Source organism: Poeciliopsis prolifica, unplaced genomic scaffold (assembly GCF_027474105.1).
Source record: "Poeciliopsis prolifica strain line A6 unplaced genomic scaffold, Auburn_PproV2 SCAFFOLD054, whole genome shotgun sequence".
NCBI lineage: Eukaryota > Metazoa > Chordata > Actinopteri > Cyprinodontiformes > Poeciliidae > Poeciliopsis > Poeciliopsis prolifica.
In genome coordinates, this window is record NW_026562429.1 from 2889259 (window position 1) to 2916131 (window position 26873).

The 26873-nt window shown below is 37.1% G+C and overlaps 1 protein-coding gene across 6 annotated transcripts in view; it reads right to left on the reverse strand.

Moving 5' to 3' along the window:
- Window positions 1-26873, reverse strand: part of dpp6a (dipeptidyl-peptidase 6a) — a 221183-nt gene that overhangs the window by 43246 nt on the left and 151064 nt on the right. For all 6 annotated transcript variants that reach the window (XM_055059390.1, XM_055059392.1, XM_055059391.1 and 3 more), the window contains 2 exons: window positions 13039-13153; window positions 6223-6321 (listed from right to left, as the gene is read on the reverse strand). In XM_055059390.1, coding sequence (XP_054915365.1) covers window positions 6223-6321; window positions 13039-13153 — 214 coding nt within the window. The remainder of the gene's footprint in view (window positions 1-6222; window positions 6322-13038; window positions 13154-26873) is intronic.

Here is a 26873-nt window from a genome sequence, read left to right on the forward strand (position 1 = left end):
GGTTAACCAAGGTCGTTCAAATCAAAACCATTGATTCATGGTCAATTATTACGTAATATAATTTCAATTACGATTTATGATTTTACTGAATGAAAACGCGACGCGACTCGCTTCCACATAGACTTCGAATGCAGACCAGAGGCGCCTGGCGCTCAAATCACGTTGAGTTGTTGCTAGGCTAAGCAGTTTCAGGTTTCGCCACTGTGCCTCAAAATTGCTTAAAAATAAGAAAAATCAATGGTGTGGAATGAACGCTAAGCAATAATTATTGATACTAATACAAAAAGCTTATATTGTGATAAGTTTTTCAGCCGTATTGTCCAGCTCTACAACTTGCCAGCTGCCTCCAAATCCATTTTAATAAACCAAAACAAGAGGCACTGTGTCTGCTGTAAATCTCTATTACATTTAACGACAAAACAAACACGCTTCGCCCTTCTTAATCACAGCCATAATTCCTGCCTGAAGTCTCAATAATGGCCCTTTTCATTGTCCCGACCGGTCCATTTCTTCTCAAAAGGTTCCCTCCCTTCATCATATTTATCAAACATTAAGGAGGGAAAAAAGAGACTCGTGGAGTGGCAAACAAGAGGAGCGTGGCCATTAAAATGGCAAACAGCTGCCTGTAGAGCTGGCATCACATCCCTGAGGACAGCTTTCACCTTGGTGGGATGAAAAGTATGGGGACGCTGTGTCGGATTCAGATGGAGCGCTACAAAAACAGGCATCTGGGCGATATCAGTGGTGTCTGCTAAATGTGCAATTACCAAACCAAGGCAGGCAGACTTGGTGAAGGTTTCCAAACGTGATTAGAATATTGATGCAGTAAAACGCAGTTCATGGAGTTATAGACTGTTCTTCAAAAAGGCATTTTGAAGGCTGCCTTGAAGATTTACATTTTTTAAATGTTTCAGATTGTCAAGCCCATTTAAATGCTGAAGATGTTTTGAAAAAAATCGATTATAAAGGCCAGAAATCTGTCAAAGTGACCCAGGATCTCTGCGAAAAACCATCATGCAGGTTTGATAAAAAATCATTTAAAAAATATCAAGAAATCACTAAAGCTGCATTCGCACCAGCCTGTTTGTTCGCCAAGAAAGTTCAGTTCTTTTGGGTTAGCGCAGGGCATTCTGGGTAAATACAAACAAAACAAACATCGGAGCGAGAGAAAGGCTCATGGTCTTGAAGTTCTTGTGTCGTTTCCTTCAATGGTTCTTGGTAGAGCGCCCCCACAGGCGAGGAGGGAAACAAATATTTTAAAGGGTTTGATTAGTTTGACAGTGCAAACACAGAAACTTTCAGCTTTGAATAGCACAAAAACGGAGAATGGTTTAGACGGCTTGGCTAAGTAACTTTAAGTAACATTAAGTAACTTTGGCAACTTACTTCTTTTAATAAGTGACTCTGTCATTCGAAAACTGCAGCCTACATCGTCTTGAGTCACCACCGTTAATTTGTTTGCAATTTGTTCTGATCTGAAACATTTAAGTTTGACAATGAAGCAAAAACCAAAGAAATCAGTACTTTTAAGAGCATTGTACCACAGAAGTAAATGATTTATGCTGTTCAGGTCTGATTCAATAACTTTGATACAACATTTAAAGCTTCATCTTGTTGCAACAGGTTGTACAGGTCCATGCAATAGGAGTGTAACAGTACATTGTACATGGTTTGGAATGAGTCAGTACAACAGGCAAAAAATAAATAAAAAAATCTGTTTTCTGTTCTTTGGATATCAATAAATAATCCTCTCAAAGAGAAAGAATGAACATCCTTGGTGTGAGCTATGCTCAGAGTTGGCTTTGTGTTCCAGAAAGTTAAATTACAAATAAAGACCGTTTGTTTTTTCTGCAACTAAAAAAGTAAAAAATAAAAAAAATGTCAAGCAAACTGCTTTATTAAGCGAAAGGAGTATTACGCAGCTTTGTAAGAATGAAAAGGTTCCACATGTCTGCAAATTCATAAAGTTTCATCTTAAAACAGGCGGACGGATTCAGTAATAACCAACTTTATACTAATAATAAAAACCAATTAAGTAACTGAGGTTTTGCGTCTGTTTGAAGTAACAACAGAAAACGGCTCGATGAAGCGGCTGTGCAGAAAAATGGCCCAATAAGTGATGATTTGGCCTCTCCAGGTAATATTCAGTCTCTCTGGGGAGCTGACTGACAAATGGAGGGAGTCTCAGAAGAAATCATGAAATGAACAAAACAAGGTTTAAAAAAAATTCTATTTCAACCTCCAACCAGAAGAGCCTTCATAGCTGAACCAAGACGCAGCCCTGAAAGCACAGATGTTGGTTTATTTCTGGGGGGGAAAAAGAAAAGCTAACAGAGACAAACTAATCAGCTTACGGCTCTCTCTAAATCTCCCTCTCCTATTTCTCTCCTTTTTGTGAGCCACACTTAATCATTCAGCAGAAAAACACTGATATCATGGAGGAAGAAAAAGATGAAGCGCTGAAGAGCTTTTAGCAGGGAGGTCTAGTGTTTTTCAGAGATTGCTCCTGTGTGCGAGGACGGCTACAAAACCTCCAGTCACCATGTCTTTTATCAGCTCAGGTCAATTTTTGGTTCAAGAGAAAACTGAAGTGCAAAGCAGAATTTATTCTCAATAATAATTAACTTACATAACTCCAATTTTTGTCACAGTTGAAGCCAGAAGTTTACATACGTCAAATAAAAAGACATTGTTTAACATCTCTTGTTTTAACTATCAAAATCATTTCTATTTGCTAAATGCTACCATAATGAGATTTACTTAATATATTTAAAATGAGAAGTTTACATACAGAATCATTATTATGTATCTGATATATTTTGGCATTATTGTGGAATTTTGATTTTTCCATTTGATCTAAAACAATAGAAATTTGATTTGACCTCAGAAAGTATGAAAAAAGGTGCATCTGTCTTAATATTTGGTGCATAAAAACTTATATGGACAAATATTAGCATGTCTGGTGACTGAGAGAAGTCAGAGAATATGCTTTTTTATTTTTATTTAACCATAACTTTTCCAGGAAGTTATTTCAGAGACTTTGTCAAAAGGTGTGGAGTAATTTAAAATTGCAGACGATTAAAACATTTTTAAAAATCTTGAGTAAAACTCAAGGACAAATTATTTCAGACTGATCAACTTAAAGTAAATAACTACAGAAATGCAGCAGTAATTATGCAAAAGTTATTCTTTTTCACGTTTGAGTTTTATTTTTTATTAAATAAATGCATTTTTTTTGTCCCATACTGAGATTTTGCTGATACAAAATATTGTTTTTTTTTTCCACTTTTTCCTTTTCCGTTGGTTTAACTGGTAATTCTGAGGAACAGATGTTGTCTTCCAGATGTGTACAGAGGAACAGCAGCTTTCTGTGCTTATCCAGGCATGATCGATTTGTTTACGCGCTTTGGGTCGCAGCCTGTAACAACGACAAATCGGCTACATGAGGGGAATCTCTTCACCCAGCACATATGGGGGTCTGCCGATAAAAATCTATTTTCCTCAAATGGTGGTGTTTCACTATCACTAATATAATTAACGCAAAGTTTCAGCTTTATGGCTACATGCTAATATGCTCCACTCCTGCCATCTCACACAGCCTGCAATGGGAAATGTTGGATCACTTTCTGTAAGGTCAAACTGCAGCATGAAGTGCTGAACTGAGCCAAGACTGTGAGAAACAAACTGGGTTCCTGAGACGCTTTAATACAGAGAAGAGTGTGTTTCTCTTGTTACTGTTTCAGCATTAATAAAAGACAAAGCGTCTGCTGGATCAGAACAGCACCAACATTAGGAAGTAAAGAAAAATTAGTGTTATTGTTCCAGGTTATGAAGCAGCTCCTGAAGCATGAGGGGGAAATGTAGTTTGGAATAACGGAGAGAAATCAGCCGGTGAACAGTGAGTGACAAGGCAAATATAATCATGATTTAGATGAAAAAAAAAAAAAACAGATCTTAATGGTGTAGCACATGCAACATTAGAGTGCTGCTGCTAATTGCTATGAACCGAAAATAGATTGTTTCATCGTCTCAAATCAGTTTTCTAACAAGGCAAATGGAAGTGTGGTAAAAAAAAAAAAGAAAAGGTAAACGTTAAAAAAAACCCAGAAAGATTCACACAGATATGCAGAAATCATTTGGGAGCTTTATGAAAGTAGAAACGCAAACAGTTTCTCTACTGGAAAGAAATCATGAGGCAAACAGTTTGAACAGGAAGTCAACAGCAACACTGTAGACCATAGGTGTTGTTTGTGAGCATAAAGTTTCTCATATTATGTTGATGTACAGCTCTAGAAAAAATTAAGAGCCCACTGCACTGAAGCCCATTGAAAACTTCATGGTTATTCCACCAAACATTGATTCCTGAACTCTTCCTCAGCTAAAACATTACAATTGTTGTTTCTAAATAAATATAAACTTTGGTGGGTTTTTTTTTTTTTTTTGCGTTATTCAAGGTCTGAAAGCTCTGCACCTTTTTTGTTATTTTGACCGTTTCTCATTTTCTGCAAATAAATACAAAATCTTTGCTTGGAATTTCAGAGACATGTTGTTAGTAGTTCATAGAATAAAAGAACAATGTTCATTTTCCTCACACATACACCTATAAAAAAGTAAAATCTGGTCACTTTTCCAGAGATGTATGAAAATGATTCTGGACGTATGACATTGCATCATGCTGATCGCAGATGTGAACTGAATCAAAATTGATCATAAGAGACTTTGTGATATCAAGAAACATTACATTGGCATGAAAAAACAGCAATTTAACATTGCATTGTGATAAAGCTACTAATAACACTTTCGCTCTAAAACAGACATTATTGATTGACATTTTTCCTTTTTTTCTAACATTTTAAGTTCAATTAAACACTTAGCAGCTAACGCTTCTAGATTGTAACTAAATAAAACGACAGTCGTGCTGTGAATGAGTTTGAGTTGTGCGTTGATGTAAACAGACTCTTCCTGTGTTTATTTCCTTGATGTTTCCTAATGAGGATGCAGCTGTGACTCAAGATGCCACGTTGAGGAGCGAGAGCAGGGCTGCATTCACTCAGACAATGTGCTCTGTGCATTATGAATGAGGAGTGCCATGATTTCTCTGTTTTTAGGGGATGGATTATGGGAAACGCACCAGCTGGAGGTGCAGCAGAGAAGCGGTAATTCGCAAAAAACACACACAGATGGAAGATTTGTTGATTGTTTTATTAGGATTGTGTTACTGTGTTGCAAGACTTATGGAGCTGGTAAACTTGAACTTTTCCAGTGATGCATCAAACTTTGTGTGCTGTTTTTCTTGTTTCCACATAATGCGTACACCCACGTGTTTCCTTAGAGTAGCTGTGCTGAAAGTCAAACTGCAAGTTTAAGTTTCATTGTTTCGTTAGCAGACCTCTGCAGAACTTTATTACATGCAGAGGAGGTAGTTGAACCAGCTGAATGAGCTTTGTAGGACCAAAACTGGCAGAAAACTGCAACACTCAATGGGCGAGAGTGCCTCCTGATTTATGACGTTATGTTGCAGAGGTTTTGGAAACACCTCACTTTCCAGAAGCCAAAAAACATGAACTTATTTCCAAAGACGACATCGTGGTTTTTCTTTTTCTCTTTAAGTGTTTGAGTTTTTTTTAGAAGGTGTAAAAACCCAAATATAAGAATAACAACCTGCAAAATGTGAATTTCACACAATTTGTCCCCCTTTTAACAGGATAAAAAACACAGTAGCGCCTCCACTTGGTGAGGAAACTCCAAACCTTTTAAATCACTGAGGACATTTAAACTGTGGCCTACAAATCACATACTGAATCAATCCACCTTCAACATTTCCTCATGGCTCAGCCAGTTTACTACCAAACATAAAACAAAACTCATTACATAATTAATGAGGCCATTAAAACAACCCAACTCTTGACTGCTCATCTGAAGAACCCCTCCCACCTCGTTTACCATTTCTGTTGACCTTCTTTTATGTCAACATAAAATGAATCCTCTATTAGAAAATAGGCTTAAAAATTGTATTGAAAATGAAAGAGATATGAAGCATAGTTTGAAGACTTTTAGACGCCTGTAATATGCAGATTTTTCATACAAACCTGCAGAAAATCTTCTGCAAAAACAATTTTTTTATTCCATTCATAATGAAAAGGGTTTCATTTTTGGCTTTGTGAGAGCCACGGGATTATCTAACCTATCACTTATTAATAAAGATTAATAAGAGCAACTTACTGCTGATCCATTTGGCGTTTGGGTCATGAACCTTGAATTCTTTTCGAAAGAGGTCTCCAACCGTAACCTTGCCTTTCAGAGCCAGATGGTCGTCTTCACCTGCAAAGGAAATGACTGTTTTAGTTCAGGTAGGCGTTAGTATGCAGAGCAGTAGCAGAGTGCAATTTAAGAAGGACGGGATGAGGTACAATGCGGATTAACTCAGATTTTATCCCAAAAAATCTGAGCTGAAAAAATAAACCCCTTTATATAAAAAGCCCTTTAACCTTGAGATTCTTGATTTTTACTCTGAAGTGATTGTATCTTGCAACAATAAAACATCTTCAGTAAAAAAAAAACATTTAAAAGAGCTGATTTGACTTCTAATAAAAACTAAAAGATACTTTTTTAGCTTTTAATGATTTAAAAATTTAAAGCCAACGCTAATTTAATGTCCTTGTTTCACTTTTAGAGCTACAATATAATTAAATTTAACAAAAAGGGCTAAATAAATTTGCTGTTCTGATAATTAAACTCTTAAGGTAAATACAAGGGATGGTTTTGTGGTTTGAAAAGCTTTTTGAAGCAGTCGGTGAAACAGAAAAAGACCATAGAGATGGAAAAAAATAAATCTCTTTTTCTCCCAACAACAAAAAGCAGAGAATCTATAACATCAGATTTTTTACCCTAAACTGCATCTTAACAACTTTCTCCCCACAGGGTGTTCACCTTTCAAAGAAGAAAACATTATATGAGATAGAAAGGAAGAAGAAAGAAGCCACACATGAGCGTAATAACAAAGGCTTCATCGTATAACTCCCTCTGGCTTTTGATAAAACTGGGATGGGTTCTATTTGTCAGCACAGACGCACATATTTACCGCAAGTGCCTCCTGCAATTTATTTCAGCTTAATTTCATCCATCGATGCTCATCATATCATCTTTGGCTCCATAAAATCACTCAATGCAAAGGGAAGGGAGAAGGCAAAAAAAAAAAAAAAAAGCTGTTGCTGTTGTGTTTTGAGTTCAGCCTGTAATATTTTATTAAAAACTTAAAATTTTAGTAGGGAATTAAAGATTTTTCATCTTATTTTCTCCCACATCAAACTGTCTTTGTCTTTATTATTAAAATATCATCCATTCAAAGCTTCCTGCAATAATATTTAAATCAAGGATTAATTTGTTGGAAATTAACATAATCTTTTATTATGGGCTCATCTGGTTAAGAACCAATTATTTCAACTTCCTTTGTTTGCTACAAGAAAATTGTTTCTACATGCAAATTTCCCTGATATAAATTGACAGTTAAATGGCAAAGCATTTATATTCCTACATTTATTGAATCGGTTAATGTAAGCAGTTTATAGTTACTGTTTCTAATCTCCAGACACAATACATGTTTGCTGAAAGGTGATTAAAAAGTAATAAATTTCAGCACCTGAAAGATGTGGGTAGACGGAAAGGCAACATGACATTGCTTACATACTGAAAATTATGAGTCTAATGCTGCGTTCAAACGTAATCTGAGCGTCTGGTTTACATTCAAACTCTACGTTTTGAGGGTTTGATGCACGTCCCAAAAAAATACACAAATAGGCAAACTTTCCTTAGGTTCCATAGGAAATAATAAGTGGGAACTTTACGTACTTTCTGGTTTAATAAGGTTAATAAGAATTGTGTTTAGACCATAATAGATATTTTTAAAGTTGTTTTATGAATTATTTATTGTAGATTCTGCATTATATGATTACATATTTCAAACTCTAACCTCTCTTCTCTAACCTCACTACAAAGGAGGCTAAACTGATCTTCTCTTATCCACCAGGTGTTTGCTAATTGCTGCTGGCTAGTCTGAAGGAGCTGAGTCGCTTGGGAACTTTAGCTCTGAGGAGGAGCTGGGTCTCGAAGGCGGAGCTAAGTCCACCCAGGCGTTTTGTCCAGCTGAATGTTTGCCATGGAGATTAAAAGACTTCTCACACATGCATAAAATAATCAAGGCAACATTCCAGGTGTGTTAGCTCAAAAAAGTCAATTTAGCACAAGATTGCCTCATTTTTCCAGCTGTATAAAACATTCTTTACAACTACTGTTTCCCCTTTTTGTAAGTTTATCTAAAAAGGTGTTTTATTTTTACTCTGACTGCATGTCAGTGTTTCACTGAGCTGCACACCGTCAGCCAGAAAACCAAAGTGGCAGCAAACGTATGACCTAGATGTGCCGAGAAGAGAGTAACCTCTTAGGTATAGAAGTTGCACATTGTCAGAGGAGGAGGATGTGGTGTTCAAAAGTCAGAATGTGTGTGTGTGTGTGTGTGTGTGCCTGTGTGTGTGTGTGTGCGTGTGTGTGTGGAGAAGAACAAAGTGGCTGTCAGGTGCACTTAGAAACCAGTTGCCAACCTGTACGGGGAGCATCCATCAAGCTAACCCCTTAACTGAGTGGAAACAACTCCTCAGACAAAACGCAACGCCACAATTTACTGCTCAACGTTTCCTCCCTTTGTTTCGAAAATGGTTCTTCAAGTATAATTGGAGCAAAACAGAATGTTCTGAATAACCACTGGTTCAGCATTTTTATAGAAAATCATCCCCAAAGCATTTTAACTGTGAGGTAATACTTCACTTGAGTCCATTTGCACAACAAATTCAATTTCTTTTCTCTGAAGCATGTTTGTTTTAAAGTGAAAAGAAAATCACCTAATTTAAAAGCCCACTTGCCACAAAAACAATCTGCTGTTATTGTTTGCAATTGGCTCAAAATAAAATGTCTTCTCTCTTTAAATAGTCTGTGTTTTAGTTTTAAATAGCCCAATCAACGTCAGAAAAATTCCAGCAACTTTCCAACAGAAATTAGAAAAATTCACATCTCAGTAAACCGTCTTTGTTTTTGGGGGAGATACTTGAATAAAAACCTACAACAACTTCATGCAGAAAAATGGATTCTTCATATTTCAACAGGTGGGCCTCTCATTCTTTAGCAGTATTCTGCAAATAAAGCGTTTGTTCTGACTGAAACCACATTTTTTCTACTAGTGGTGAATAAGCAAAGATGAGAATAAAGGACTTCAATTACCACCACACAGGGAGACACTCGTTTTAACTGGCAGAGATAATTTCCTCACAGAGGAGCCAGAAAATATTCCTTTGTCACACAGAAAGGAATATTTCTGCCACTGCATGTTTGGAGATCAGCATTAGCTCTGGAAAGAAGCATCCTTTCAAAAGTAATTTGAATACTTGAGAACAAAACAACTGTGTTTTGTTTTTCCTTATCCTAAAAGTTAGGCCTGACAGAAAATAAACTTTAATAGAAAAGGAGAAACGGATGAAGCAAAGCGAACAGCCGACATGCACAGAACCAGTTCACCCAGTCATCCAGCAGCGTATCGTTAACAGCAATAACTCTCAGAAGTTGCTTCCTGCTTGACTTCATCAGTCTCTCACAGGACTGTTTCTCCACCGTTTCCTATAAAGCTGCTCCAGTTCATTAATGTTTGCAGACATTCATCTCCACGTTGCCTTTTTCAAAGCAACATTTCAGTGTTTTAACTGGTTTAAGCCCAGGCTTTAACCGCATTACTGAAAACCAGTGTACGGTCATTGTGTTACAGTATTGTTCCTGTGTTTGAATCAAAACTGTACAAAAACATTTCAATTTTGCATTTAAGATAACAGAAAACTTCCTGTCTGTAAATACATATTTACAAAGTAGTCGAGTTTTAACTTCATCTGGTTGAAAATTCTTTGAAAAATTCTCCTACGATGCAACTTTTGCCGTCCAATTATTAATTGTATAATTGATGAAACAGTCACCAGGTCAGTTAAATCAAGAAAAAATGGCTCAGGTTTTGACATGTTGGTGTTAGAAACATCTTTATTCAGCTTCAGATGCAGATCGTTTGATACAAATGATCAAACGTTCACCAAAGGAACGATTTGTTTTTGCATTTTAGGCATTAAATGTTTATTTACTGGGAAGCAACAGTTGGATAATATTTTTTTTATATTTTTCATCTTTATCCTGAATAAATAATACTAAAGCAAATTTTATACTTCCAGACCACACACAAGAAAATCTTTAAACAAGTTGACGTCCTCACCAATTTGTGCATTTGGTCCACTTTTGATTTAAAGTTTGGCTTGATAAAGACAAATATTTAAAAACACCAACTGAAAGCAAGAAACATATTTTTATCTCCAATAAACTACTGAGATTGCAACATCATGATGCAAAATTAAATATGTTCAGGATTTCTCAAATTATTCTGACAAATAAAAGCTAGTAAGTAAAATTTCAAACTTGGCAACTCAAAAAGTTAGAAAGAATGTGTTGTTAAGTTTGTGAGCACAAAAAAAAACAAATGACAACACATTCAACTTTGGAGAATTCAGGAATCCAATTAAACAACCACAACAACCTCCTGGAGGAATAAAATAACCAGTTTCTGCACAAGCCGACTCTGTCCTTGAGGAAGGATTCTTGGAGCCTGCAGTGTCTGTCGGCTCTACTCCAACGCGCCAAAAAGCTAATTAAATCACACCAACTTTCACAACCAAATTTGACAAGGTCAGCACTAATATTAATATTCAACATCCCATTAAAAACAGCCAATATTATTTCACTTTGCAGGCTTGTCTGCTTTGGGGACAGACACGGACTGGAGCGACGTTTCTGTTTAAGAAGTGAAATGCTGCAAACGGAGTGGACAGATTGAGGAACGGGGAAAGGCGGAGACGCCACCTGCCTGCTATTCAGGTTTTTCTGCTTCACTCCTGCTGTCCATATGTTGCAGAAATGATGTTTCCAATCTTTGAAGTCTATTTATTTAAATGCTAAATTAATCACTGAAGTAAAACAAAAGTACAAAGCAGCAAAGCTAGTCCTATAAGCATCTTTTTCCCCCAAACAGTTACTCAAGTTAATGTAACTCAATGGTTACATTTGCTACTAATAGATACCAACAATAGATACCAGTAGCCTATTCTTGCTAACAAGCTTTACGTGATATCGGCGTTAGCTAGTTATCATTTAGCTAACATTACCTGCATTCAGCTTTTACCAAGTCTATTATGCAGAATTGAAAGTGCAATAAGCAGATCATTCTTCATGAGCAGGAGAAAAGTCTGTTGCACAAAGTCGGGCCTGACTTTAATCAAACACTGACTGATACTGATGATCTCTGGATAACTGCACGTACAGGAGTCACAATGGTGCTTTTGGAACATCACAAACCAAACTTATTATGAACGGATCCCATTCATAATGTCCGACGCGCCGCAGGACGATCCGCTGACTCTGCAGCGGCTCTCTGCAGGATGAACTGACATGCAGACGGCGGCAGAGATCGCTTCTGTCAGACCCTCAAAATGAAACTTGGACTTAGTTTCCAGATGTTGCCAAACAGTATTTTTATGAGAGCGTAAAGATGCCAGCTTACCTGGTATTGCGATAGCCTGAAATTTTCAGTTACTCTTTGGTAAATTATTGACATTTTTACACAATTTGAGCTTTCTGACGAACTCTTCCATTTTACGTTTTGTCACATGATTGCGGTCAGTCGACTGGCCCAAAAAAAATCCATTTCAGAGAAAAGAATTGACAAATTGACTAATTGGTGCAACCCTTATTGAGAAAACAAAACTTTGTTATGTCATTGTATCAAAACAAAAGTATTATTGTTTAATTGTTTATCGCAATAATTAGCTAAATAATTTATTGCCCAACCAACAAAAAAATTATATTTATAAAAATATACATAAGCCTGTTTGTTTATTTGTATCACAGGGACATTGTGCATTAATGAACATTTTGAACAGCATAAATGTAAATGAATCAATTAGAGCCAATGCTAATTTACATTGTTTATGGCCCTGCCAGATGTTACAGGCTGAATACACTGTAATTAAAAAAGATAAAATAAATAAACAAAAGAACAAGACAGACGTGGATAGAAAACATCAAGATAGAATACATTATAATAAAAATAAAAATAAAAACAAACCATAATTTACGATGATGTGTGAATATGGAGCATTTGGACTCCAGGAACACAAAATTAAAAATCGAGCAAAAACTCACTTTTAATATTAAATGTTTAACTTAAACACTTTAAACACTCAGTGGGGAAAAAGGCTTCAGATTCAATTAATCTGAATATAAATGTGTGTGAGCATGCAAGGGTGAAAGGTCATGGTGACTAGAAAAGTTCTGTGTAAGTTCAATCCATTTCCCGTTCAGTTCTCCAAAGTGATTGAACTGAATTGCCGGAAACCCTGCTGTGACCTTGTGGACGAACAAGGTCACTTTTTGCTTATTGTCGTTGTAAATTAATTCTAGTGAGCGCACGATGAAGGCCACATTAACCTGATTTGACTCCTGCAGTGCATAAAACCGTATCCAGGAGCTTTATGGGCCTGAATGCAAACAGATGGTCGTCTGATTAAACTTTAAAAACACTGAAGGTCAGCCTCAACTGAAACTCAGAGGGTTTAAAACAACTCAACAAAGACGTATCCGTCCAAATTACGCAACTCAGTCTAAAGAGGCACATGGACTTGTTGGGAAGGAAGTGATGCTGCACCAGCTGCGCTTAATGAAGTTCCCTGACCTTGACTACATCTGTTAAAGGGAAAACATTCACGTGGAAACCGGGAGGGAGGACGAGTGTAAACACCTCAGTGGACGGAGTCAGCAAGACGTCGGCACTTTGTTCGCTGCATTGTTTGTGAGGAGATTGATTGTGAACTCTAATGGGCATGTCTGTGCATAACAATGGCTGTGTAAACAGAGCGATGTGGAGCGCACGCTGTGGCGGGGCCCCACCCCCGCCCGTTGCTGTACCTGGTGTCAACAGGATGACGGAGGTGACGATCAGCGAGCAGATGACCAGAATGACAAGGAGGGCGATCGCTATTCCCTTCCAGTTCCTCTGCGGAGGGTTGCTGCCCACCAGCTCCTGCAGAAGAGGAGAAGAAAGCTCATCAGTGAACGGCAACATGAAACCAATTAGGGCAAAAAAAAAGAAAACGAACAAGAGAAACTAAAAGAGCAACATCAAAACAGCGGATGATACGTAAACGCTCCTGGGAAGATGAGATTGGGGTGTGAGTCAAGGACGAACATGAGTCAGAGTCGCAGCTTCTCAAGGAGACGCGGCGGCAGCAACGGCAGCGGGAGGAGGAGGGGAGAGAATCCTTAATGAGCCGAGCATCAGCAGCCATCACACGCAAACGAATGTGACAGATAAAAATGGAGCTCACGACACGTCGGTGAATTGCAACGCTTGGCGACGGTGCAGAGAGGAAGCTTTGGGGGCTTGCAAAACGGCTCTGGGTAATGAGCAACCTTGAGGCATATTTTATCTGCCTGACCTATGAATCCAAAGAGCAACGAGCTGATTGGGGTTTGGTGTTGCTCTCTATGAGGAATGGCTCTTTTTGAAAGCTAAAACTAAACAGAGCAACTCTCCCAGAACAACAGGGAGCAACTTCAGGAGGTGTACTTGTACCCAAAGCAAAACAGAATTAAATGGATTTGACACATCGTGATCTGCAGCAGGTGGTCATGGGAAATTACTAAATAAGCAGTAAATTTGCTCAATTTATTACAGAAAATTTTCGAAACAGTGGAGTCAGCAGCTACAGATTATTATTAGTATACTCCCGAGTTTCCAGTGGGAAGCTGTTAAAGCCTCTGATTTGTCTTTGTAAAGCCTGGTGTCAAACCTCATCTGAAGTTAAACCCAAGCTATTGGTCGGTACGCCAATGACTAATGAATTAATCTGACCAATTTTCTGCTACTGATACTTTTCAAAGCTTGTTGTACAAGCAAATTCAACCTTATATTCAAACTTTATGGATAAAATATCAGCAGAAACAATGAATTGTTAAACTATAAGTGCATTCATGTCTCTTTTCACTTTTCTTTTTGTTATTTGTTCTCTTATCCTGTTATTTTGCACTAATTTGTTGGTCTAACAATTGTTCTGTGTGCACAAATCAATGACTTCAAAAAGTAGAATATGGTTGTGAACTAGCAGACAATTGTTCATCCCCCTTTACTATGAAAACCTTAAATAAAATCAAGTGACCAGGTTAAGAGCCACAGATACCAGGAATACCTCAGACTCCCTATAAAAATGATAAATGCCTATTTTAAGACAATAAATATATAGTGCAGATCATCTTAGCACTAGTGCAGAAGCTAACAGCTACAGTTTCTCTTATCTCCACGCTTTGGGGTTCAGCCACTAAAACCCAAGGAAAATAAATAACTGGTTTGCAAATGGCAACCATTGGCATGTCAAGAAGCATTGGGTCTTCATTTTCTCTTGAACATTTCAGACATACGCCACAAAATAATCTGTAAAGTTTACACTAATAATACAAGCTATGTCAAAGATCGCTTTTAGTCGAACAGCAGACACAACAAATATTATTTAACTGTATGCAAATCACAGTGTCTAAGAAAACTAACACTGTGTTTGTGTTTCACATTCTGAAATGCAAACATCATGACAATATCAATATGTGCAGAGTCACACACTTTTAATGTAAGTCAGAGATTTATGGGGTTTGTTTTCTGATTATGAGAACAAATCTCAATTGGATAAACTAACTACTAACCACTGATTCCTGTAAATTAGCTTAGATTTTGTGTTTTTATGCCCTGTTTTTGTCTAGTTTGTAGTGGAAATATCTTAGTACACTTGGAATAAGACAGAACTAATTCACAAGTAACTTTTCAGCTGGATATTTTAGCTTGTTTTAAGTTAATAATTCCATAATATTGAGAACTAGTTCCACTGGCAATTTATTTCATTTATAACTCGTACATCTTCATCGACTTTAAGGAATTGTTGACTTAAAACAAGCTCCTACATCTTGCTGAAAAGTCACTTGCAAGTTAATTTTGTCTTATTTAAAAATATTTCCACTATAAACTAGTCCAAATTAGATGATATATAAGGTTTAAAAGAATTTTAGTTGGGAATATCAGAGTAAAGGAGGCTAAAATCTAGATGAACTACAATTACGTTTGTTGTAGTAACGCAACAAAAGGTAGAAAAATGACAAATTATGCAAGATGTTCATGAAAAAACTTGAGCCAACCAAGAAGTCCTGAATGTCTCCCCAACATCCCCAAACAACAAAGAGCTAAATCATTAAAAGCAGGGAATCTGCCAAAAAACCTCATCAAGTATAAACTGTTAGAGCAGGATTAATACGTTTTTTAATCTATTTGTAAAGGAGAAAATGTCAAAGCAGAGCACACACTTCAGGGACCTATGACTGTGGTGTTAATGAATACACACCGAGGCTTTAATGAAGCTGAATGGCTGAGCTGAGAAACAAACCTTTTAGTGACCTCTTTCCCAACATAATTGAAAAGAGCCCAGGAAATCATTAGTCTGCAGATAAGGGCAATCAGGCCCAGACTGTCCATTACCCACATTCATTAAAACCAAGAACCAGTTCGTTAGTGGTACGCTTATTTGATGACCAAGAAGGACACAGCAGAAGGTTATTAGGACTTGGATTTGGATGCGATACAACTGAGGTCTGCTGAGTTTACAGTGTTGAGTCTGATTTCCTTTCATAGGCTAATAACTAGAGCTGTGTGTTTTGGCTGACCTTTACAATTTAGCTTACAATCTTTATGTGTTGAACTATGAAAAAAGGAAAAGAAACAATTATTCCTTCTGCTGCTCGACTGATACAACATGTTTACTGTAAACCTCTGGAGGTCAAGCCCCAAATGAAGCTAAAAACTACCAATACTTCAGGCTAGTAGTTCAGAAAATGTACTTATAATAATAATAGCTCACTTTCTAAGTTAATCTGAAGAAAAGTCATACAAAAATCTGAAATTATATTCAATAATAAAGAAGCTGGCTCACAAATACGCCTCGAAAAAATGTCTGTACTCTAGTTTTTAGTTTATGTTATCTTCAGGCAATTTAATAAATGAACTCTGATCTTGCCCAGACATTTATAGCTTTGTGTTCATGTATAGCGACGGGTTATATGAAATTTATTTTACGGTTCGTCCGTAAACCTACACTTGCAGTAAGCATCAACTATAGAGACACCCGCCGCGTTCTTCACTGCCACCAGGCAGCAACTCCAGGAGAAAAGCCGCCGTACTCCAATCATCAGTTATTTAAGGATGTTTATTAGTCCCAAAATAACTATAAAAACCCGGATATTATCATGAATCAGTAAAATCCTCCCAGTCTGGACGTTATGCTGCTAACACTTGGCTTTCATCAACAATTCAGGAGGAAGTGAGAACGCTGCATAATATAAATCATCACCCAGGCAGAACACAGTGCGCTAATTAATAAAACGCAATTTAAAGAAACTTTGAGGGAGATCAATTTTCCACAAATAATTTGAGGAATTGTTACCGCCCTACTTAAGACCCATGGTAAAATCGCTTAAAAGTGTCTATTTTAAAAGTTTAAATACCAAATATACCTTAATGTTTGGAATGTGTGATATTGCATCAAATTCTTTTCAAGGTATACAATATATTACGATGGGTGGCGATAACGATACATTGCGATATGATTTGTATAAAACTTAGAATAGAAATGGGGAAATAGAAAATTAAATTTGATTTGACTTCGATGTATAAATGTAAAGCAATAGCTGGATAACAGAATCCTTGTTTCGAGTTAATGTACAGAGAATAAAGGTTATGGTTGACCTATATAGTGATGGGAACAGATAGAGATCTGTTTCCTTTCTCAGCATGCAGAAGCTCCAGACTCACCCCTGGCTCAGTGTCATGTTTCACACTCTGTGGCTTGAATAAACAGCAGTAATGTCCGTGCTCACTCTGCACATTCGCACATGACAGTCGGTGAGAACTGAAACAGACTGGGATCTTGTTTTTATTCAGGTTTGGGGCTGTATCCCTCAGACTTCTGCACCCGCTCTGTCATGTTTTGGTCACGCTTCAACCTTTCTGTCAGCGAATTTTCCCTTCAGTCTCCTAACATTTTATTTATTCAATGTTCCGGCAAGGTCTTGTTCCTTTTTTTCCCTTCTCCATCTCATCTGTCTTTTTTTTTTATTATTATTCTTGTTCCTGCCGGTCACTTGTAATCACCTCTACATTACTTCAGCACATCAGGTCTGGCTAATTAGTCCATTTGTTATTATAATTATAGATCATAGAGGCGGGATTGGGAAGGTTAGGCAAGGTTTTCAGCCTGTCTGTTTTCCTGAGTTCAGTGATTAGCCCTCAGGATTAACACAGAAAGCTAATTTTGCTCCATTTTCAGCAGTCCACTTGCTAGCATAATTTAAAACATTTTACTATGCTGGTACAATGTCTCTTTTTGAAAAACTGTTTAGTTGATTAGCTACACATAAGAGCTATTCTAGCTGTTTTGCAGCTTCAGTCGCTTGCTGAGTCTTAATTGGCTGTCGGCTGAACTGTTTCTAATTAGTCAAGCTGCAAACGTAACTTGGACATGGAAAGTTCACAGTTGTTTTTATGAAGACTTTCTGCTCCACAGTCAGAAGAAAACAGGATGATGTCTGTTATCTCGATGTGAGTTGTTGAAGTTTGAGGTATTGCATGTCAGTGGATCACCAGATTCCTGGTTGATCGACAGCAGCATCAGCAATGGCGTCCCACAGGGATGTGTTTTCACCCCAGTGCTTTTCTGAATGTATAAAAATGTCTGGGCCTCAGTGAACTGTCTATGAAACTCTTTGATCAGTGACAGTGATGAGCCTGCATTCAGACAGGATTAGACAGTCCTCACTAGATATCGATTAATACATTAACCTAATGTTCACCAAGAGCGTGTCAAAATATCTAATTTAGCTGGACGATAACTTATCCCTGAAACTTGTTCTGACACCATTTTCAAGTGATATAGTTGTCCCTCTCAAAGACCAATAACTTGAACTGCAGGATTATTTAAAAAACAATAAATAAAACAGAAATAAAAGACACACACACAACAAAAATCATAAACAAAATGAGTATTATAAAAATATTGATCACCAGAATGTAACTTATCAAGCTCATTTTCATTTATTATGGAATAAATTAACTAATTCATTGCATAATCTATAGTCGGACGCCTTGTTTTTTAATGACTTACTGCATGAACAAACTTATTCATGTGGTTTTAATTGCATTTCTTATTTAGTGGAAACACCACAATTGCAAAATCATATTTTTTCCAACATCAGTGGCATATTGACAAAATTTTGCACACGTGTAAAGCTAATAATAGGCTACATAGCCGGCTACAATCATGTTAGCTTTAAGATGCTAAACTGACTTAATTTATTTTACCTGAAAACGAGAAGATAACGTCTCTAAAAACATTACAGTGTGAATAATGAGGGCTTAATTGTAGAAAATATCTGCAACCTGGATTTCTGGTATTGTTCATATTTAATATTTTAAGCTGGTTTTATGACAATGCATGGAAAGAGGAGAGAACGGCCATTCAAGGAGACTGCAGCAAACAAAGAGAGGAGCATTCCTCTGCAAAGAAAATCTCGGAGTGCAGCAGCAATATGCCAGGAGTGGATCTGCAGAGAATAAGGACTTCTTCCCTGACGCTTTGACAGACACCTGCTGTTCGCTCGCACAAGCTGCCAACTGAACGGATCAAACCTGCAACAGGGCCCAGACAATCGGGAAAGAGATCCAGCTCATAAAATAATAAGACCCATGTCTCTCCGATCAGATGTAGACTGAAACATGTAGCTGGGAGAAATGGAGGAAGATAAAAGTCTTTTACTCTACAAATTTAATAGGAACTAAGGACGCCTGAGGGTTTATGAAAGGCTTTCTCTTTGAGAAACTTTTGTAGATGTATGGCTTTAAACAGTGAGGTGCACCGAGAAGAGACAAAAACAGAATGATAGATTAAATTACACACAGACGTGTTTCGTCTCCCCCAGTAGGGGCAAAACAAGATCTTGCAGTAACGAAGTAACTTCTTGGGAATGTCTCTACCAGCTTCTCACATCTCGATTCTGTCATTTCTGGCTGATTTTTCTCTGATTAACAGCTCTGGCTCAGTCAGACTGAATGCAGATCGTATCCTTCCCAACTTTCCTGCCAGATACTGGCATAATTGCTCGATTGGATCTAGATGTTGGCTTTAACTGGACCATTTCAGCACATTTACAAGCTTTTCTCTAAATGATACCATTGTATTTATCTGTGTTTAGAGTCATTTATGATCGCAATATTCTGTGGTATTACAGAAATAACGCTAAGATGATAGTAAACTCTTACTTCTTTCCATTTTTTTAGATAATTGTACAGCATATCAGGTTAAAAAACATATCCATTCAAAATGAACTTCATTAGGACATTAGTTTTATAAAAATAAAAAGAGTGATATTTACCATTAAGCTGCTCACAGTACCTGCGTTTAATCACGTTTTCGAATGCATTGATATTTATTGAAAAATGGTTTTCAAGTGGAACTAAATCCATGTCAAAGTAAACCCCCAAAAGTGGGGGGGGTCAAAATAAAATGAGGGGTGTGGTCAAAATGACCACACCCCTCATTGGGGCGGGCGTTTATTGTTTATCATTTATTGTGAAAATTTTGTGAAATTTCCCTGATAAATTTCAATTACTGATTGTAAATAAAATAAAAAAAACAGCATGATCGTTTTTTTTTTTTTTTTGCAATTAGTATCAATAAATTTGAAAATATGATTAAATGCTGTTACTGTGTGCAGTTCAGTGATATAAATCAACCTTAGATTTATTATTGCAGTCGCAGCCGTACAGTCACCCTCAAAAAATAAATAATTATTTTCATCTTTACTATCGCGATGATAATCTAAGTCCATATTGTCCAACCCTAGCGACTTCCCAGGCCCCTGTAGTGACTTTATTTTATTTTTTTATTCTACACAAAAACATCTAGCACCAATATGGTGTACACAAAAATATCACAGTAAAAATGCCTCTAAAAGTCCAATTAATAAGTTTCATCTGCAAAACAGAGTTGATTTGGAGATTAGCTCCTCTTAAGGGGTTTTGAATATTGTTAATTTAAATTTATTGTAACAATACATCTGAGCAGCACAACTTCAGCATGTTTGCTGTGTCTGATGACAACGATTTCCTATGTGGACTGACATCCTGTCGACAACAGCTTTCTTCTTGCCGCTCTTACACAAAGACAACAGTTACAGTTGTTTCAAAACAAAATAATAATATTGCCATGTACGTAAAATTATATAATAATGTTTTTAATGTAAATGTTTTGTATCTGCCTCAAAGTGATAGCAATGAAAGGGTTACATGATTAAAGCAGAGCTTATTATCTGATGGTTTCAGTTTCCTTCTTTAAAAGTTTCTGAATTTAATTTCCATCTGAGTAGAAGATGTGGTCCAGGCCCAAAATCGAGGGATTTAGTATCTCCGCTTGTTTAATCCTCCCCAAACCGACTTGATTTCTGCAAACCATGAACACATTAATCTGAAATCTCCTCCCTTCTTTAACTTTATTTATGTAATTCTCACAAGTTCCTTTTCCGTTTCCCCTCTCACCCTGGCTTGTTTTTCTTTAAATTAAATATTTAAAAATCAAACTCTCCTGGGTTTATCTGCGTTTCACAGGTCAAAAAGCATCCGAATTCCTCCAGGCAGGCTTGTCATTCTTGTCCATGCCGGGTGCGGCGATGGGCTGCAAACAGAGAAGCTGTCTTGTTTGTTTTTCCGGGACAGGAGAGAGCCCATTTACAGCCGGACTGGGTGTGTGTGTGTGGATGCAAATGTTACTTTTTGAGGTTTTTCCACCTGATTCGTGTACGAATCTCTTCCAGTCCATTAGAGAGCGCCTGACCTCTCTCTGCCGTCTGAAATCACAGTTGCATGTTTTTAATAAAGCAAAGAATATTCAACAAAGTAAAAAGAAAAACATCATATTTCACCAATAAATATGATTTTTACAGCCCTATAAACTCAAGGCTCCTTTATATGCTAGTCCACATTGTGCAGAGGCAATTAATCACATTTAGTCTGTTTGATCATCACTATGGAAACAGTTGAAATAAACAGGGTATTTATCCCTATGGCTATAGCTCTTCTGCATGGTAAACACTTAATGACACAGCTAAGCAAGCGACAAGGCACACGCGCATGGGGAGCGCGTCCCCTGCTTGCATCTCATGCATAACGCATGACGGCAAATTTCAATTTGTCAGTCCTCACACAGATTCTTCTTCTTAGGAAAACAAAAACAATACAACCAGGGTGAGTTTCTCCCCGTTTCGTCACCTTTCCACGCAGCGGTGAGCGTCTCCGCGTCTGTCAGATGAGGAAAAGTGTATGAGCAAAACTTTATGAGGCTCTGCTCAACAAAAGATCTACATTTATCTCTCAAGGTGGGAAATAACCCGAATTATTCCTCAGTTTAACTTTTTGTGCAACTACCGTTTAAGGACCATTAAATGTCCAAAAATTGTTAGAACGTAAACGTAATTTGCTCACATTAAGTTTATGCAGTTAATTTGCTTAGTGCTGCGTAAAAAATGAATACAAAATTTATATACACCAAGAAGTAACATCTTTCAACTTTTATTACGTTTATCTTTTTTTATGTACCTTTATTGTAGCAATTTATTAAAATATTATCATAAACATGTAAGATATGAAAAAAAAATGCCATTCTGACACCTACAGTTAAGTTACTTTGGTTCAAAAGATTCAAACTAAAATCCACTGTATCATCTCAACATGAAGTTAAAGCAGTTTGACTCCGTCTGACTTTGTTGAGAACTGATCATAATTTATTCATCTAAATCCGTCTGTAGATGGCTCCACTCACAAAAGGTCAAGAGATCAAGTTGAACCGAAGATTTTAAAGAGCAAATATATTTATTTTTTTATGTACGAGACTTTTTTGCTTGAATGTTTTTTTTTTTCAGGTGATGTGTGACGACTTATTTGGAAATATATAACTTCTAAAAATGTTTTTTAATTTCATTTCTAAAAATGTTTTAGTGATGTAATGAAGTGATGTGTGGACTACTGTATGATGCTGCAGCTAAATGTAAATAAATTAACATTTATATATCTGTTTGTGAGCATAAAGTTCCTCAGATGAGACAACATGTTGGTTTTCTTTAGTTTCTACTTATTTTAGCCTTTCCAAATGTTCCTCCTGCATGTTTATCTGCGATATGGTGTAGTGATTTTTTTCCCTGTGTCAGAACCAAATTAATTAAGTCTGTGAATCTGTATTTTGACGATTCTTCTGCTAACCACAATAGCCGGATTAGCCATAGCAGCTAATGAAGCTGTCACGCAACTTCATTAGCTGCTAGTCTTCAGTCAGAGGACTATTCATAGTCACTGCAAGATTGAGTCCTACAGTAAATTCGTCCCGCCCACAGCAGGATAATTAGAAGACAAAACATTTAATTTGGGGGGGATTTGAAACTTTCTCCTGACTTTGTCTTCACTCTTTCTTTGGAAAATTGATAAAAATGAAAATATCATCAATGATCTCATGTAGAGCCCTTTAAAAACAGCCTGAAATGTTTTTTAACATGTCCACAGAAAGTATTGTGGTGAAGAGTCTTAGAAGCGTCAGGAAAAAGAAAGATGACACAATTAGTTTCTCCGAGGTTTGAAAATCTGAAACTTATCCTCCATTATTTAAATTAGATCCACATAGATGACAGACGACAAACTGCAATAACCTGTGTGGGTTAAGTCAATATCAGTTTTTCCATCTCAATACGCCTCAAAAGGCAAATCCAAAGTGTTAACTTAAACGCATCCACTCCATAAACAGCTCTCCAAACAGCAAACTGTTTGCACAAGTTTCACCCCAAAGACTGGGAGTCAAACAGATATATCATTAATGGTTCCTGTTTCTCTGTGTAAACAGTGGGTAAGGCTTCAATTAGGTGCAAAACCTGAACTGGTGAATGTGCATAAGCAGCCGTTAGATTCAGTCTGATGAGCTGTTATCAAAAAACAACAAAGAAACCAAGAACAGGCTCGTCTCTCTGTCTGCCACTCTTTCAAAAGCCTTTGGTTGGAGCATGCTACCATCAAAAATCTGAAAATCAACAAAAATATTAGCTTTTTTCACATAAGGGAGTTTCAGCTCCAGGTGTGTCTGCTATGAAACAGAGGATGAGTGTGTGGGAAATTATTCTATGCCCACTTTTAAGTACAGTAGAGGACAAATCCTGCTGTTAGGAAAATCCCTGGGAAACTTCTTACACAGCATGGCATCATTTGCTCTTTGAAATACAAATATATTTTAAATAAATTGCTTTAAGTGTCTTCTTGTCAACTTAAAATGGGCTTTCACTTGGCTAAATCAACAAAGAAACAGGCTTTAACAACTAAAATTTAAGACTTTAAGACCTGTTTAGGACCGTGATGAAGACAACTCAAAACAAATCTAGAATACTTACACGTACATAAACATGTAAAGAGTTGTAAACAGTTGCACTTATTAGTCTGTTGACGCAAAAAGCTAGTGAGTTAGCAACGGTATATTAGCATGTTACTTAAACTTTCGCCTGAAAAAAAAAAGTCCTGCAAGAAAAAAAAAAACGCTGCATATTATAATGATAAAAAATTAAAATCTCTTATTAACCTGTTTAAAGCTAAATTACATTTTACACAAATTTAAGACTTTTTAAGGACCCCGAAGAAAACATTTTTCTGACCTTTTCGGTTCTCGGGCGTAAAGAAAACAGAAGAGGAGTTGGCATTTATCATATCGTTTATCATTTATCGAGATACATTTTTATATAATAAGAATATTAATTTATTCTTGTCAAGACAAATTCCAATTTTTTATGTTTGAAAGCCACTGAAATTGTCGGTATTGCCTGCATTGTTATTTTTACCATTTTTCTCCTCTGCTTTTGCATTAAAGGTGTCATTAAATACAAATTAATTTGAAAATTAAATTAAATAGTCATTAAAAAATATCACACTTCTTTATGCGACTGGTGTCTTAAAAAAGAGTATTACAAATGGGAATGTTTTTAAAGAGCCGCATTTGTGCTTGGGGCAGTGATTGCTGTGTCATACTGCCATTTTCTATCGCTATCACAATCGTACAACAAAATATTGCGGAAAAACCTTCAGCCCATGACACCTACCGCCACTGCCGTACCTCACAACTCCAAATTATGAGCCTCCAATCGGTTCCTTCCAGCTGTGGCTGCTGGAAGTCAGGAGGGCACAAAACGAAATTCACCTCCCAGCACTCAGAGTGTCGGCTGCCCAAAGATCAGTTTACTCTTTTTATCTGCTCACCTGCTACTTAAGTTTTATGAGATGCGGGTTTGCTGCTGCTCAAGCTCACTCGAGTGTTTTCGCATGGAAACTTCCCATCTGCAAACTAACTAGAAAGTCATCTGAGCCACTGTGGAAAACGGCGAGTGGGGTGGAATACAGAGCGGATCCAGACTGGAGGGAGCACTTCACTGCAGAGTGCTGTTTGTCCCCACAGCCCACACCCACTGCCATTGGTATTCACCGCGGCCAGGCGGCAGCGCCAGCGTATGCCGCATCTCTACAGAACAATTTCAAATTGAAAAGCATCTTTCCCTATTGTTCTTATCTATCAGCCTTCATTCAATAACACACACTTGTTGTCGCCCTCCTGCAAAATAAATTGCAGTCATGGAAACAATATGCGGCAGCGCCAGCCGCCGCGTTCGCTTCCGGGAAATAAAACGCCCCACAACCCATTGCTTCCAGGAGCGGGGGGCTAATAAAAAGAGGCTGCTGCTCTTGTTGATGTTTATCCAGGCTAATGCTTTCTGGCCTGCTGTGTTTTTTTATCCCTTCCTCAGACAGGAAAATATGACCATTGATGTCCACAGAATAGACTCCCAGTCTCTTTCATATCAGAGTGTTTGGCTGAAGAGCTCTCAGAGCGACAAAGGCCCCGATGCTGAAGAGAAAGTATTTTTCTTTCTGCTGAGAATAAAAATGAAAATCACCTGATTTCACCTGCAACAGAATAATACCAGCACTGCTTGGGGATCTTTCTCCGCGCTCAGACTGTGCCCACAGAGGATGCTGGTTACGTATTTATGAGTGAGGTCACGTATTGTGGCCACAACACTGAGGGCACCGAATACACACAGCAAGTTTTCTACAAAAACCCAAAGGACGGGAAAAGGACAGGATTGCTTTTCTGGGACCAAACATGGACTTCTCGTCCATTTAATATGTTCGTGTGGCCATGTCTTCACATTTCCACAGCGACTTTGCAGAAACAGTCATGTTCCTTTAGCTTTTTTCACATTTTGCCTCATTATAAGCAAAGATAGACCAACAAAAAGTAGTGCATAATAATAAATTAATGAGTCTGGTTTGCAGTAGTAATATTCTTGAATAAAAGAAAAATTGATGACCTTCAGAAGTCACATTTAAAATTGAATCCCAATATAAATCAAGCCATTCTGTGAACAAAAATTTAGTTTAGTTCATCTAAACTAAGAGACAGTTCTGTAACTCTGGGTGAGCTGCAGAGCTTCACAGCTCAGGTGGGAGAATCTATCAGCAGGTGAACTGATCTGTCTTTAATTGAGGAAAGAGTAAACTTTACATTTTGTCATGTACCATCATCAAAATCAAAAAAACAAATCAAATATGTTGGTCGACATTCCAGCGACTGAACTCTGAACATGTTGGGTTTTATAGGAACTCAGTGCTTCAGCTGTTCTGCAGCTGTTTTCTGGAAGTTTGTTCCACATTTGTGGTGCATAGAAGCTGAATCTGGTCAGTTCATTATTCAAATAGTATAAGAAAACCCAGCAGATATCATCAAGACATTGAGCATGCATGGAGCGACAGTGGAGAGGAAAAACTTCCCTTTAACAAGAAAAAATAAATAAATAAAATTAACTGTAATTAAACCCAAAATTATTCACATCCCAGGCAGATTTTCTTTAAAAATCTAATTGTTTTGTTCTGGTAGGAAATGAGATGAGATTCACTAGTAAAATAAAACCTTCCTGTAGTTGCCACTCAGATCTTTGTATATTTTTGCTTTTTTTTTTAAATCAAATTATTTTTCACAATAAACTCCAAATCTATGAGGTTGAAGGCCAAGACCTACATTTCATATTAAAATGAAACTTCGAGTTTGTTATTTCAAATCCATTTTTCATCTGCTGAGCCTTTTCTTCCATTGGGAGATCGAATATATGCAGTAAACACTTTATATCGTTACTGAAATTATTTTACCCTGCTTTTCTCTTCAGTTCAGCCTCCAACTTGGCTTCTTGTTCGTTTGACTGCAACCATCTACAAATAGAAGCTGGTGAATAAATTATGATCTGTTCTCAACAATATTAGAGAGCTTTAGCCTTCAAACTGCTTCTATGTCATGTTTAATATTCACAAAGCGTTAGAAGGTAAACTGGACTCTTAGTATTCACAGAGTTAGAGCTGATGTCTGCAAATAGTCAAGACCACTGCTAAAAATGCTTAAACCTGAATATATCAATAGTTTGAACACAAAATATTGTATATCTTAATATGCAGAGTAGAAATTGTCCTCACTACTACAGTTCATAAACCTGGAAGGAAAACATGTTAGATGCATTTCTACAGCAGCCATTTAAACGAGAAAACTTTTTTTGTTTTAGCAAAATGAGAAAAACTGAAAATGATTTATATC